The sequence below is a fragment of the Rutilus rutilus genome, assembly GCF_951802725.1.
Source record: "Rutilus rutilus genome assembly, chromosome: 3".
In the NCBI taxonomy this organism is placed as follows: domain Eukaryota; kingdom Metazoa; phylum Chordata; class Actinopteri; order Cypriniformes; family Leuciscidae; genus Rutilus; species Rutilus rutilus.
In genome coordinates, this window is record NC_140211.1 from 52,569,456 (window position 1) to 52,584,381 (window position 14,926).

Here is a 14,926-nt window from a genome sequence, read left to right on the forward strand (position 1 = left end):
TTCACGTATATATTTTTTTATTTAAATATACACACAACACAAAGTTTCTACTGTTTTATTAAAGCCTGTTTCAACCATTTCATCATCCTTTTTGACACATGGATTTTGTCGATTTTGTCTAACCACAATGCATCACTAGTGCTTCTGCTGATTCAACCCACTCTCTCAAATCACTTTAATCTCCTCTTGACATCGAAATGAAAGAGGGAGTTTTAATACAACCTAAAGATGTATTCAATTGAATAAAAGTCTACTGCAGTGTATCATTAATCTGCTCAGTCTTTCAGTTCAACATTTAATAAACTATTTCCACCCAAATATGAACATGCCTGAAGGAACGCAACTTTGACAAGAAGGCAAGGTAGAATCACAGAGCATAAATTTGTCACCAGCAATTGTTTTAATAAGTTTAAATCTTTGAAATGTACAGTTCAATGACATTTACAACAATTATTTCCATTTATATTCGCACGGTTCCTACTGTAGATATATTGGATTGCCATGTGGTACAAATATGATAAATAAGAACTTATTTACCTGCCTTAAAATGGCCACAGAACAGTGATTTTAACAGTATCGAACATGCGAGGAGGTGCATGTTCGGAGGACACTGGAGAGGATGGAAAGGAGGACAGGCAGCTCCACATGCAAAAAAAAAAAAAAGACACTTTCTCGAAAGAAACATTCACAAAGAGTGTGTCGTCTGAGACATCATTATTCAGCGTAACTGTGGCGGTCTCAGCTACACACATAACCCGTCCCAGCCCTTACATGTCTCAGTAATCTGCCACGATGAAGCCTAGTATGTGTGTGCGTACTGGCAGTCATGCTAGTCATATCCTGATCAGGAATGTGTTTTAAATGATTCATACTATGTTAGAAAGACGTCGCTTTTTTTTTAATGAGGTGTACGCCGGCCTGAAATGATCAAAATCAACTTTAGTCCTTGGTACCAAGATGTATCGCTTCTTCATACATCCATATGACAATAAGCAATGATTTTCTCGACTAATGATGTGGAATTAGCTCTTTCCAGTAAAGATATGGATCGTGGATGGCACAATAGGACCAGGAGGCAAAATATGAAAAGGTCCATGCTGGTCCAGAGGTGCCCTATACAGTACAAACACATCTCTTGATCTCTACTCTTCTATGTAAATTAGTAAGCAGGAGGAGGAGGAGGAGGCGGGGCATATCATATGGGCGTGGCTTGGATAGCTGAACACAGATACATCAACAAACTGGACGATTTAAAAGAAAAAACATGCACAAGTCGGTTGGTATGTGTGATTTTACATGTCATGAAAGCACAACTGCTCTATTTCCACTGCCAACATACATGTTGTTCTACTTTTATTTCCGCTCAAAGGGATAGTTCACCCAAACGTGAAAATTCTGTCATTAATTACTCGCCCTCATGTCGTTCCAAACCCGTAAGACTTTCGTTCATCTTCACAACACAAATGAAGATCTTGTCAATGAAATCTGAGAGATTTCTGTTCCTCCATTCACCCAAAGACACTTAAATAAATCCACGATCGTTTGAATGATGAACAGATTTAATTCAGATATAAACACTGATCATGAACAAACATAGGGCATCAAATATAGTAACCGGAAGCTCAAGCATGTTCGCTTGACGTGCGAGAACCAATGAGGTTTGTATGGTTGAGCTTTCGTTTACCATATAAAGTGATCATGTTTCTTCAGAAGATTTGAATTAAGCCGCTCAATTCATATGGATTCATATCTTGAAGCATCAGAGTTTTAGGTGAATATGCTGTCAATGGAGGGACAGAAAGCTCTCAGATTTCATCAAAAATATCTTAATTTGTGTTTTGAAGATGAACGAAAGTCTTTTTGGGGGTTTTGAACGACATGAGGGCGAGTCATTTTCATTTTTGGTTGGACTAAACCTTTAATGGTTTTACAGATGAATTTCATTTTTTTCTTTTTTCTTTTTTATCACAGCTATGGTCTTTTAAAAATATTTTGCAGTTCGGGTATGAATCTATTGCAGAAGGCTGTCTATAAAGTATGGCCGCCTTTGGGAAACGCGTCTCTGCATGCTTGGAGCAAACAGAGGGCTTTCAGAGTCTGTAGCAGGGAATGCAGAGGGACAACATCTTGGCACATGACAACGAGAGATATGTGTGTGTGAGGGGAAGCAGGCAGGGAGGAGATGGTGCGTAAGAGTCTTTTAGCTCTGTGCTGTTAACCTTTGCTCTGTGAGAGAGGCCTGGTGGGCCACCGTCTTGTTCTCGTGTGAGCGGAGATTGGAGACCACGTCGATAAAGGCCAGGCTCTGCACTTCTTTGTGAAGCGGCTCTAAGGCGAGAGGAGAAAACACACAATTCAACCATTCAAACGGAATAAATTCTTTTATGCCAAAAATCATTAGGATATTAAGTAAAGATTATGTTTATTTTTTATTTTTAAAGTGGTCCTCGTGATTTTTTAAAACATTTTTCTTTAGTGTGTAATGTTGCAATGAAAAAAGTTACTAATCACAAAGTCCCTCCAATGGGAGTTATTCTCTATATCAGTAAACACTGTTTCTGAACTCCCTGAATCGCCTCCATTGTAGTTTTGAGTTTTTTTTCCGGGAACAAACACGTCACAAAATGGTTCATTTAAATAATTCCCGCCCGAGGCATTCACAAAAAAATGGGTGCTGGATGAGTTGCGTTTCTAGTGTGTTGAAACTTGATTTTATGGTAAGGGACGTGACATTTCCAAAACACGTGTGAAGATGTCGACCAATCACAACACACTGGTCCAGCCGACCAATCAGAGCACATCGCGCTTTTCAGAAGGAGGGGCTTCATAGAGACCAGAACTAAAAGCGTTACTGACAGAATTGGAAAGAGAAGTGCTGCAACAATTTAAAAAATGTATGAAAAATAATGTTTTTTGAAAATTCAAGCTTGAAAAACTATTCATGTAGAGCCCAAAAACAAAATCAAGACTGAAAAAGGGCATAATAGGACCCCCCTTTAAGTAGAGAAGCACCGACTGCAAATTTCTTGGCCGATTACGAAGTGTAAGTTTGCCGATTCCAATTTTCTTCCAAAGAACTATAATTGACAGCATATAGAAACAAAAATCTACTTTATTTCAATGCAAAATTGTATTTTCATAAAAAACAAGTAAAAAGACAGTAATAAAATAAAAATATTAGCAGCTGACGTTATTGCTTGTATCGCTGGCAACAAAGTGGATAAACCGGAAAATCGGTAAGTGTAATTTAGCATTTAAGTACTGAGTAATAATAATTCACTGCATAAACTTACTATAGTGTTAGTATTAGGTTTGGTTTAGGGTTAGTTGCATGTATTAGCTAAACTTTTGCATAATATAGTTATTTATTAAATAAATGTATTAAGTAAGCTTATTTCTAATTGCTAAGTTTTTCCCATCTAATATTTCAAATACTTTTCGTTAACAATAATAATGCTGTTTAAGTGTAGTTTCAGGCTTCTTTTGGTTCAATCCGTCCTACACTTGTGAACGTGTTGAGTCATTTGTTTCTGTGATCTCTTGACTCACCCGATCCCATGATGGAGCAGATGATAATCATAGAGTTGTATTTGATCTCTGGTGCACTGTGCTCCTCTGTCAGTAGTTTGTGTAGAACCTGCACCAGATTGGAGTCGACAAAGTCCTTCTCTGCACAGTCTGAAATCAAAGCCGTGAAGTGACTCAGTTAAAAGTTCTGAACAGCACAAAACATTTGGACAAACCTGAATGAATGCCCTTCTCTCACTAAAGGCTTCAAGGGGCTATATGTAGTATTCAGAAACCCTTGTTATTAGCGACACCGGTGGCCGTTAAGTGAACTGCAACTGCAACTTATTGCTCGTGCTCACGTAACGTAAAGTTATTTCCCGCTTAGAAAAGGTTGGAAATACCTTTGCAGCGATATACTGTTAGGCCCTGTTTACACCTGGTATTAAGATGCGTTTTGGTCGATTGGATCACAAGTGGACGACGCTGAATACAGGTGTAAACGGGCTCTAAAACATTTTGAGCTTGTCCACGTTCGACCACTTCCAGTGATAGTGGAAAACGCAATGCATTCGAATGGAATAGCCACAAAAGAGGGCCATAGTGAACATCCCGACGGCGTCCACGCTGCTGAGAGCGACGTTTAGATGAATATGTAAATATGTGCAGCTCGCTTTCCTCTCAATAACAAAATAAAAATAATAAATAAATGACAGCGGTGAGAAAGCAGCAGTAAAGAAAGCATCTGATCATTGTGATGTGGATATGTTTGCCCCAGCCCTGCAATAATGTTGACAGATGAGGTCATTAAAATTACAGTTATGATAGTTTGAATTGATTATAAAGTATATTTGAGAGTATATAGATCTGGCTATAAGAGACTATAGTTTGTATGAATTCCTTTTCTTTGGATGACACATTGACAGTACAGTACAGAACAGCTCTTTCAGCATTATCCTGAACATTGTATAAGCATTCATGTGTCATTGAACAGAAGAGAGGGTCTCCAGCGCGCACATAAGTCCTTTTGATTTTCCTGGCAAAAACGTCCCGATTCCTTCACATGAAAATCTGTCTTCAGGCTTTCATTGACAGCCTAGGAAATCGGGGAAGGTCTCGCTTTTTAAGTTTCGTTACAAGCTGTTCACGCATTGACGATAAAAAAGTGATTAATACATACAAATTCTTACATATAGCCCTTTAAATGCATGAAATTAGTTTTTGAAAGATAAATATAAATAAAATGTCTTTACACAATTTTAATTAAAACAAGCATTTTCTAAATATTATGAAAAAGTATGTTAGTTTGTAAGTTTAGCTATTTCAGAATTTTAATTAGACTATCAACCTCACCAAATTGCTACAAAAACTCTGAATGTGATCAAATAAGGTGAATTTATGTAAATTTGGTACTGACAAAAGTAACCCAGTGTTGTTACTGTTAACTAGAACTAAAACTATTAAAGAATCTTTGGTAATTGAAATAAGCTGAAAGAAAATATTAATATTAGATGAAAAACTTAAAACATATTTAGACACCAACTGAAAAAAATTGAAGTACTAAAATGAATTGAACAAATTCAAGCTAAATAGAAACACCAATCAATAAAAATGAAAAGTGCATAACAAAAAGACTAAACTTAAACTAAAATTAAAATAGAAAATTTTAGAAAATTTAAAGCTATAAAAATAAAAGATGATTTAACATTGATAAATACTACAATAGCATATAGACAATGCTAAAATAACACTGCAGTGTAGTTGAATTCACCCTGCGGAAGACATTCAGATGTGTCAGCGTCTCTTTGCAGATTTATATAACACACAGTAATCCTTGATTTTTACCCAGATCTAGTGCTGCTATGAGACCCAAGGCCACCAGCGCTTCATTCTGCATGATCATGTGTTCACTCGTCGCCATGGTTATCAAGTGCTTAACACCTTCACCTTGTATGACTGTTCGGACCACATCCTATTCAGAAAGAAAAAAAGCAGTCAGAACCTTCCAGAGGACATGAATCGTGATGGAAAAATTGGCTGCAATAACACATTTCCTTTGATGTACGAAGTTGTGAGTCCAATGAAATTTCTGAACCATTTCTCACATAACACCGTGACTCAATGACCCAGATAATAAATGTTTTCGCCCTCACTAGAAGTGAAAATGCTGCATGAAACAACAAAATCAGAACCAATCAGAACATATTTGATGTTTAATACACAGACATAATAGATGTTTTATGTGTATGTTTTATAGTGCATTCCTTGTCGCAGTCATATCCGGTTAAAAACAAAAGATTTACATGGTAGAGATGGGATTTACTGCTCGCTGCTCTAAGCCGGGTTCACACTGTACCAATTTGGCCACGATTTTGTCTTCTGAAACAAATATTGTGAACTCGAAGAGATTCCTCTGATCCTAGGCCAAAATCTGAAGTCTTTAATTGCTAGTTGGACGTGTTCGCCGACAGCCGATTAATGACCATTGCGATCAAATATTACTTTCGATTGAATTCTGGCCGTGTCAGAAGTTTTGAGGCGCAGTCCTGCATTGTGACTTCGAATCAAAAACCAATAGGAGTGCAGAACCTGAAGTGAAACAACAACAAACCACCATTTGCTCCAAACACACGTCTTTGTCATCAAGTCATGATGAAAATTAAAGTCCCCCTGTAGTCATTTTATCCCTTAAAACTAATCTTGGAAATCAAAATGGCATATTTAAACTTTTTTTTTTCTCTACGAAAAAAATTCTTCATGTCTTAAAATGAAGTCAAATGAAGTTAAAATGGCTTGAATGTAACTCTACACACTTGCTTCATTTAGCAGGATTCATGAATATGCTAATTATCCCCGCCTCCACTCACTCACATGAACTCAGAATACCTGATCCACTCAAATTTACTGTAGGAAACACTGCACAACTGCAAGTGGAAATGCCAGAAACTGATTCAGAAGAAGAAGTGAAAGAGCGATTTATACAGACTCGCCTGCAAGTCGATGTATCAGAATAGTAATGCGTTTTATGTATCGCTCTCTACAACGTCGGACACATAACGGTAATTAATATGAGTAGCCTTTGGCTTGACTACGTTATCAAACAGCTAATAATGTGTTGCTAATGGTACACAAACCACGTTCCCGTTCTCCATCTCAGAGTCAGACAACTGCCTTCTAAAAAAACGCTTTGAACAACTTATAGAGAAAGGTCTGTCTGTACAGTCTGACTGTGACTATTATAAATCGTACGGTGTGCACCTGGCTTTAGTCGTGTCAAGCCTGCTCAGGGTACGGTGTGTGATGATGCACGTCTAGGCATAATGCTGCAACATCAGTAAAGCATCACCAGCTGTTTCCTTCCAAAGTTGCGAATGTAACTTATGCTCAAATATTTGGAATATTGCATAAAACATTTGTGAATAAAGCACCATTTCCATCCCATGTGTTCAAAAGTACAAAATCGTCACTTCATGGGAAACTGGTGCAAAATATCGAATTAAAAATGGGGGTTGCTGCAATCGGGGAAGCCACTGTGGCTGTTTTTCGTACATCATAAATGACTTAAAAAGTGCAGACGAAATGCAATACATGCTGTTCTTTTGCGTTCGGATGCCTGGTGTTTGGGAACGCAATCATGTGAGACTCTACTGGGAGGGAATTAAACCAAATCTTTTTGATGACAGACTCAGGCATTTCAGAACGACCTAACTAACATTTGAGAGGCTGTGCAATGCGATTGGTCCACTTGTTAGTTCAGTTATCCAATCACACCCACTGTTGAGTCACGTGAGTTTTTTGTTTTGCATCGAGGGATTTGTTTGGTAAATGTCTTTCAGTCGTAGTTGAAAAATTATGTTGAAAAATTATCCGCCTCAATTGAGAGCATACGGTTTTGATGCACATTTTTATAATTGATTTGCATCCTTGTGTTTCCATCCAGCATTTTTTATGCAATATCTTATAATGTGCATATAAACAGGTGGATGGAAATATAGCTACTGTAATGAGAGAGAGAATGAAGTGTGAGACCTTTGACTTGCTGTGTCGGATGAGAGCGGACAGCAGGCGGTTGGACTCTCCCATCACTCCGGCGTGGTCTTTCGCTTCACACCACTCCACCAAACGCTTCACCAGCTTTGGGTTTGTCCCCAGTTGCTCTGCTGCATCAGCTGCAACACACACAGCACTGAACGTAATCTACCCAACACAAACCACAGTGGAGCACATGCTGCAACACACACACACACACACACACACACACACACACACACACACACACACACACACACACATACACACAGACACACAGACACCCACACAAAGTCTATGATTGGATCATTATTGCAGTGATTATTATGTTTCTAGCATGTTACTGTACATGTTTGGCAACAGTTCTTCTAACCCTAATTGATGGAGTGTGTAGCTTTTCATTTCTTAAACAACCATCAAGCCATTTTACAGGATGAAACTGATGCACCTCAGCAGTGCAACCAAAAATGTATGCATCTCTTGATTGAAATAAATGTGATGTTATTTCCATCAAGAGATGCATACATTTTTGGTCTAGATCTTGTATTGGCAATGCAAGAGTCCAGCACTCTGTAAAGTCTCCTCCAGCACATCCCAAAGACTTTCAATGAATTTAAGGTCTGGACTCATGTGTGAAAATTATTCTTCATGCTCCTCCCAACCATTCTTTCATAATTTGAGCCTGATGAATCTTGACATTGTCATCCTGGAGTATGGTCATGATGTGTCTATGGAAACACAGCATTCGACAACCATCTTCACAAACTCGTAATGGGAAGCGCTTATAAACTGGGTGTTGTTAACCTAAGAGAAGATTTGAGGACTGTGGTTTTCCAGGAAAAAAATGAAAGGAAGAGCTACTTTGTGGCTTTAATACTTTATGAAGCTACTTGAACATCTAAGATATGCTGATGTAGATCTTTTATGGCACAATCCTCTTAAAGGCATATTCTGGTGTTAAATATATTATAATAAATCATGTCTGTGAAAACTCATCCCCCTCAGTTTGTCAAAAAGCAAAAAGAGCAGGAAACGCATATACAGTATAATGGAAGCCGAACAGACTCATATTTTTGTTAAAGCTCTTACATGAAGGGGTTATGAATTAACTGTAAAGTGACTATTTCTTAGTTGGATCAGTTTTGCTATTGTTAATTAAAAGTAAGACTATTAAAAATGTATTAATTTAAATAAAGCTGAAATACAATATAAATATTAGGTGAAAAGTTAACAGAAATAAAATAAGTGTAAGGGGAAGTAATTTTTTTTTTTAAACAAACTGAAATAAAAATAAGTGAAAGCTAAATAGAAATATAAAAAAACACAAAAAGAATGACAAAATAATACAAATAAAAGCAAATTCAAAATATTCATATTTATTAATCTTGGTTAAGGCTAATATGTACTCACATATTTTTTGTACAAATTAATGCATTACGAATGAATGTATTTACTAATGAAAAATGATATAAATGAACATTAGCCTAGATTAATAAATGCTGTAAAAAACAGTTCACTGTTAGATCATTATACTTGCATTAACTGTTAACAAATCGAACCTTAATGTAAAATGTTACCTATTAGACTTTCTATATTTAAATGTCTTCTCTTGTCTTCAAGGTGTTTGTGGTTTTCACTTGATTTTTCAAACTGAGAGACAAGCCTGTGGTAATTGACAGCAAGTCACAGACGCTGTCGATACAGCTTAAGCAGTATTTAAGTTTATTTACCCAGGAATATTCATTTTAAACCCAAGCTGTCACTGAAAGCTAACACGGTTGGACTGCTGCCATTGAACGGCAATGCAAATTCATCCGTGGCGGATCCCATGTCTGCAGATCCATAGTTTTTAAATGACAGAGTGCCATCGATCCTCTGCTCACTTAATATCAGAGACTAACTGCTGTGCGGCGGCAGCTGGGACGAGCCTGAGCCTGAGATCAAATGACACATGCTGTCTTTAACTGAGCTAAACACCTGTAAAGCATACAGTGATCTGTAAGATTATCAATTTTAATTAAAGATGCAAGCAGCATTTATCAGGGTTCAAGCGTTTAAGCCTTTAAGGCCTTTAAGCACATCTAGTAAAAAGATATTCTGTTTTATTTAGCAAGCATGTAAACACTTAGGAAACCAAACGTAATTTATAAAAGATCATATGAGAGATTCAGACAGACGTAAATAATGTATGTTGGATTGATGTTTATAAGGAAGTTGTCTAATGCATTGTCAACATTTGAAAGATTATTTTACCCTTTGGAGGACAAACATGCACCAATGAAAACATGTACAGTGAATGTTAGGGCACCATGGATTGTTAATGAGTTGAAAAACATTATGTTTGAGAGAGATGTGGCAAAGGGTACGGCAAACAGAACTGGGAACAGGGAGGATTGGGACGTCTATTGCAAATTAAGGAATCAAGTAACTAAAATTAATAGGAAAAGGAAAATAATGTTTTACAAAATTAAAATAAGCCAATTTAAATATGATTGTAACAAAATGTGGAGTACACTCAATGAAATAATGGATAGGGAATCAAGTCAAATTCCTTCTTTTATTGATACAGGTGACTCATTTTTAACTATTTTTGAACCATATGAAATTGGAAATTATTTTAATGATTTTTTCATAAATAAAGTTGATAAATTAAGAGAGGAAATGTTGTTTGGCAGAACCAGTTTGCCACATCTTTAATATCAGTATTGAAAAAGGGATTTTTCCTTTAGCTTGGAAAGATGCAAAGGTATTCATCTACAGAAAAATGCAGCACTGGGTTTTAATGGTCATAACAGTCGACCAATAAGTTTGCTACCAGTTCTTAGCAAAGTATTGAAAATTATAGTTTGTGAGCAAATTCAATTATTCTTTAAGGAGAATAATTTTCTCTTTAATTTTCAGCATGCATTTTGAGAGAGCACAGATTGATGACAATAACTTAGATTTTACTGTTAAGATTTTAGCTCAGTTTTTGATGTACTGGATCATAAATTATTGTTGGATAAACAAACTGAAATGTTACAAATGTACTTATCACACTGTACATTGGTTTAAAAGTTAACTGTCTAACATAAAATACAATGTGTATTTTATAATGGAAGTTATTCAGATGTGAAAGAGTTGCAATGTGGTGTGCCTCAAGGAAGTTGTTTAAGACCAATGATCTTCCTCTTGTTTTAAAGTGTGTGGACAGTCATGTATGCAGATGATAAAACATTATATTTACCTGTAACATCAATTAAGCAGTTGTCTACAGCTTTGGATGAGGAAATACAATTGGTAGAAGAAAAAAAAAATACAAAAAGTAGGTACGGAATAATAAGCATAGGATAATATAGAAAATGTTTCACCTTTATAACAGTTAAAGCGCCACCAGTGGCCCGACATTCATAAAAGTTTCCAAGCTCCTTTAGGATCACGTGACGCATGCGCACGCCGGATTTTGTGAGGTTGTATGCAAATCAGGCAGGAAGAGGGCAGCTTTCAGCCATTTCATGGGATTTGCCATAGAAATACATAATTTTGACACCTTTTTAACAGTTATAGCGCCACCAAGTGGCCAGTCGCCGCGTCCTTTTTGACATGACCACAGAATGAGCTCTTACATAGGTGTGCTGAGTTTGGTGAAAATATCTCATTCCGTTCACGAGTTATAGCCAATTTAGTAAAACGTTTTGGCGGCCCTTAGGGACCGTGAACAGAAATTTCCACTTTTTTTGATAACTATTGACAATGAGACTCCAGAGAATCTTGCTGTACTGGTTTGGTTCCGGTCGGGCCAAATACCTAGGACTAGTTCGCAAAAAAGTAGGTTTTTGGAAAAACCCAAAAATTTCCCCAGGGTGACGAGAAAAGGATTCCAACGATATAAGACACTTGAGCCTACGCCTAACGGTTTAGGAGTTATGAGCCATTTCGTACTTTTGACCGCTGTAGCGCCCCCGTCAGGCCCTTCGGGGCACGCCTTTGGTGAAGTGTAGGAGGTGTGAGTACTACCAGCCCTCAAAGTTTCAAGTCTCTACGACTTACGGTTCGGTCTGCCCGATCAGTTTTAGATGGAGAATGCTGCATCATGGGAAAATTAACAATAACAATAGGGTTTCAGCGTTACGCACTTGAACACCTAATAAAAACCCATGGAATAAAGAATTGTGTTTTGTGGCTTTTAGCTCATATCTGTTAGCTTGAGGCCATCTAAATGCTAACTTTTTAACAGACATTTGAAGTTACAATTACATCGTTACTTTAGAATTATTTCTACGCTACATATAACATTTATATGCTTTTATTTTATATTTTGTTTTCATCTTAATTTTAGTTTATATTTCAGTCTTTTTTTATTATGTGCTTTTTTCAGTTTTCTTATGTCTTATATTTCTATTTAGCTTTAATTTATTTTTTATTTCAGTTTTAGTTTTAGTAATCAACCAAAAAATTTTTTATTTCAGTTAGTTGCAAAGGCAACATTTCTAATTTGTTTTCCCATCTTAAAATAATGATATAAATACAAATAAATATAAATAATATAATATTTAGATTCTATTTCAGCTAATGAAAATTATTTTTAAAAGTTTCAAGTTCATAGTAACAACAGGGACAAACATTAGAATGCAGCTTTTCTCTTTCAGAAAAAAACAAACCAAAAATATTGATGACACATCCTGCACTCATGGGCGTGGCCACATTTGTGTCCAATCAAATTCTCTTTAGAATGGAAATGCCCCACCCCCTAATATAACATCAACAGCAAGCAGCAAGTAGTTAATACAGAAAAGAAAACATCAATCAACGAGTCATTTCATGACGTTTTTTAAGTTTATATATAGTCTAAATTATAGGTAAGCGTGTAATTTTAACGCAAATTTTGTTTGAGCATCACAACCAGTCCAGCACAGCAACACTGGCATGATTCTGGGGCGGGACTATCTATAGATATTTTTAAACGTTTTGTTTTCAGAATCGTGGTCGGTTAATAAATACCCTGTGTGTCGATGAGCATCCGTAATGTTCCCAGGAGCTTGAACTGGACTGGTGGCATCTCGGATTTAAGGAACTTCAGCACTACATCCGAAACACCAGCCAAGAGCATCTTAGACTTGTTGACCACTGGGGAAGACAGGGGAAATGATGCAGATTTAGTTTTAAGACACTTATGCAGAGGTTGGTGAATCATTCAATGATTGAGTGAAATTTCAGACTGACCCGGAATGGCCAGGTTCCTCAGAGCGCTGAGGGCGGCGTGCTGCACCGTGACGTTCCCCTCTTCAACATGTCTGTCTAACAGCTCAAGAAGCTTCTGTACGATACCAGTGTCTACCATGTGGATGCAGTTTCCATCTGTACACAAAAAAAGAAAAATGTATTCACAATCTGAACACAGTGACCACACGATCCTCCAAGCTCTTGTAGGCCTGAGGTCTTACCATTGCGGGCAAAGTTAGCGATGGCTAGCGCTCCCGCTAGCTGGAGCTGGTGGTTGTTGGAGGGCACCCATGAGAGAACCCTCTGAAACACACTGCCTTTACCACCCTCAAACAGCTTCTGCATCGACTCATCTACAGGAAAACACATCACACGTGACTGCAAACACAACACAAATACAGTAACATGAGAGAATGAGACAGATTACAACGCCTTTAAGATGGAAACCAACTAGGTTAAACTATTCAATGAACCAGTATTAGGTTTTGGCTGGTTGTGATAATACATCACGGATAATCTGCATTTTATTAAAGAGAAAGTGAAGTGAACTTATGGCACACTACAAAAGAAAATGCATATTAGCATTTTTCCAAAATTGAGATTTGAGTGAAATCATGTTTCTTAAACTATGGTCTGCCCTGTAACAGACAGTTTGGCTAAACTTAGCTCAGATGTAGAGAAAAAGTTGATTTAACAAAGGAAATTCTATAAAAAAAAATCTTTGAACCGATTTTTACCTTATTTTAGTTTCCTTTTTATAGCAGTATGGCTAATAAATCTGATATGGGACGTGAACAAGAAACCTTCCTGACTTCTTTGTAATGAAGAGCTGAGAGAGAAACGCACTTTACAATCTGGATGATTATCATGTTTGCAATGACAGAATATACAATACTCTTCAAAATGTTGGGGAACAGTAATTTTTTTTTTTCTTTTATTAACACTTATTCAGGAAGGATGCATTAAATTGATAAAAAACCGACAGTAAAGACTTTTATAATGTTAAAAAATATTTATATTTCAACTAAATGCTGTTCTTTTAAAGGTTCTATTATTCATGATAGAATTTTGACTCTTTTTGTTCTTTTCCCCCCACAAAATATTAACCAGCACAACTGTTTTCAACATTGATAATAACATTTCTAGAGCATCAAATCATCATATTAGAATGATTTCAGAAGGATCATGTGATACTGAAGACTGGAGTAATGATGCTGAAAATACAGCTTTGCATCACAGGAATTACATTTTAAAATATATTCAAATAGAAAAGAGATATTTGAAATTGTAAAAAATATTTCACAATTTTATAATAAGAAACATTTAAAAATCTTACCAACCCCAAACTTTTGAATGGTAGTGTATGTGAGGTTGGAAAAGGTATCAGGTATTCAGCTAGTGTTTAATATTGATGAAGTGAAAAATACATCTGCCAGAAAGGCCCCACTTCACCCTTACCTTTACTAAGTAAAAGGACGTGCATCCCTATATGGCCAATAATGAGCTTATATAACTGCTGGGAAACTATATAAAACGTTCTTGGGAATAGAAATTTCCATTCATTATACATACAGTATGAGATCACAGCTTGACACCATGTCATTAAGTTTTATAAGGCCCTGCTTGCTTTATTCAAGCTGAGGAAATGACGTAATGTACCTCAAACTGTTTATTTAAGGGTTATTTAAGTGCTGCCAGAGTTTTGGTCCTGTACCTCCCAACAGCAGAAGGACCATGAGGTCTGAGGACGTCTTGAGCTGAGCCACGTCCTCCTCCCTGTCGCTGTCCACCGTCTGAGCCACCACCTCCAGAAGACACTCCACCAAACCAGCATCCACCAACTGAAGCTTGATCACATCTGAGAGAGAGAGAGAAAGAGACAGATCTTATAACATCTCAACCTTCATTAACACCCTCATGTCTAACAGGGATTTCACAGCCCATATTAAAATCCTAGTGATGCACAGAGTTAGAGTCAAGACCAGATACAGATCAATATCACACACACACACAACCTTAAGACCCAAACTAAAACTAACCTCAGATTCAGGCTAAACCCAAACTTCAAGACCCAGATACCAAACCTAAACCTGTTGGTCTAAGAACCAGTCTGACATTATAATGAACTTAAAGGTGAACTAAGTAACTTTTTTACCTTAACCGAACAGCTTCGGAGTCATTGGAATAG

General features: G+C 36.9%; 2 protein-coding genes across 8 annotated transcripts in view; both read right to left on the bottom strand.

The window, feature by feature from the left end:
- The window catches only part of hnf4b (hepatic nuclear factor 4, beta), a 457,854-nt gene that overhangs the window by 79,654 nt on the left and 363,274 nt on the right, over positions 1-14,926 (bottom strand). The gene's annotated exons all lie outside the window — the stretch shown is intronic.
- The window catches only part of rap1gds1 (RAP1, GTP-GDP dissociation stimulator 1), a 48,516-nt gene continuing 33,967 nt past the window's right edge, over positions 378-14,926 (bottom strand). For 4 of the 7 annotated variants that reach the window (XM_084403862.1, XM_084403863.1, XM_084403865.1 and 1 more), the window contains 8 exons: positions 14,453-14,596; positions 12,960-13,091; positions 12,739-12,873; positions 12,517-12,642; positions 7,537-7,676; positions 5,353-5,479; positions 3,550-3,678; positions 378-2,328 (listed from right to left, as the gene is read on the bottom strand). In XM_084403862.1, coding sequence (XP_084259988.1) covers positions 2,201-2,328; positions 3,550-3,678; positions 5,353-5,479; positions 7,537-7,676; positions 12,517-12,642; positions 12,739-12,873; positions 12,960-13,091; positions 14,453-14,596 — 1,061 coding nt within the window. In that variant the 3' untranslated portion in view covers positions 378-2,200. Of the gene's footprint in view, positions 2,329-3,549; positions 3,679-5,352; positions 5,480-7,536; positions 7,677-10,762; positions 10,793-12,516; positions 12,643-12,738; positions 12,874-12,959; positions 13,092-14,452; positions 14,597-14,926 lie in introns of all 7 variants that reach the window. The other 3 variants (XM_084403861.1, XM_084403864.1, XM_084403860.1) reach the window with 1 other exon arrangement.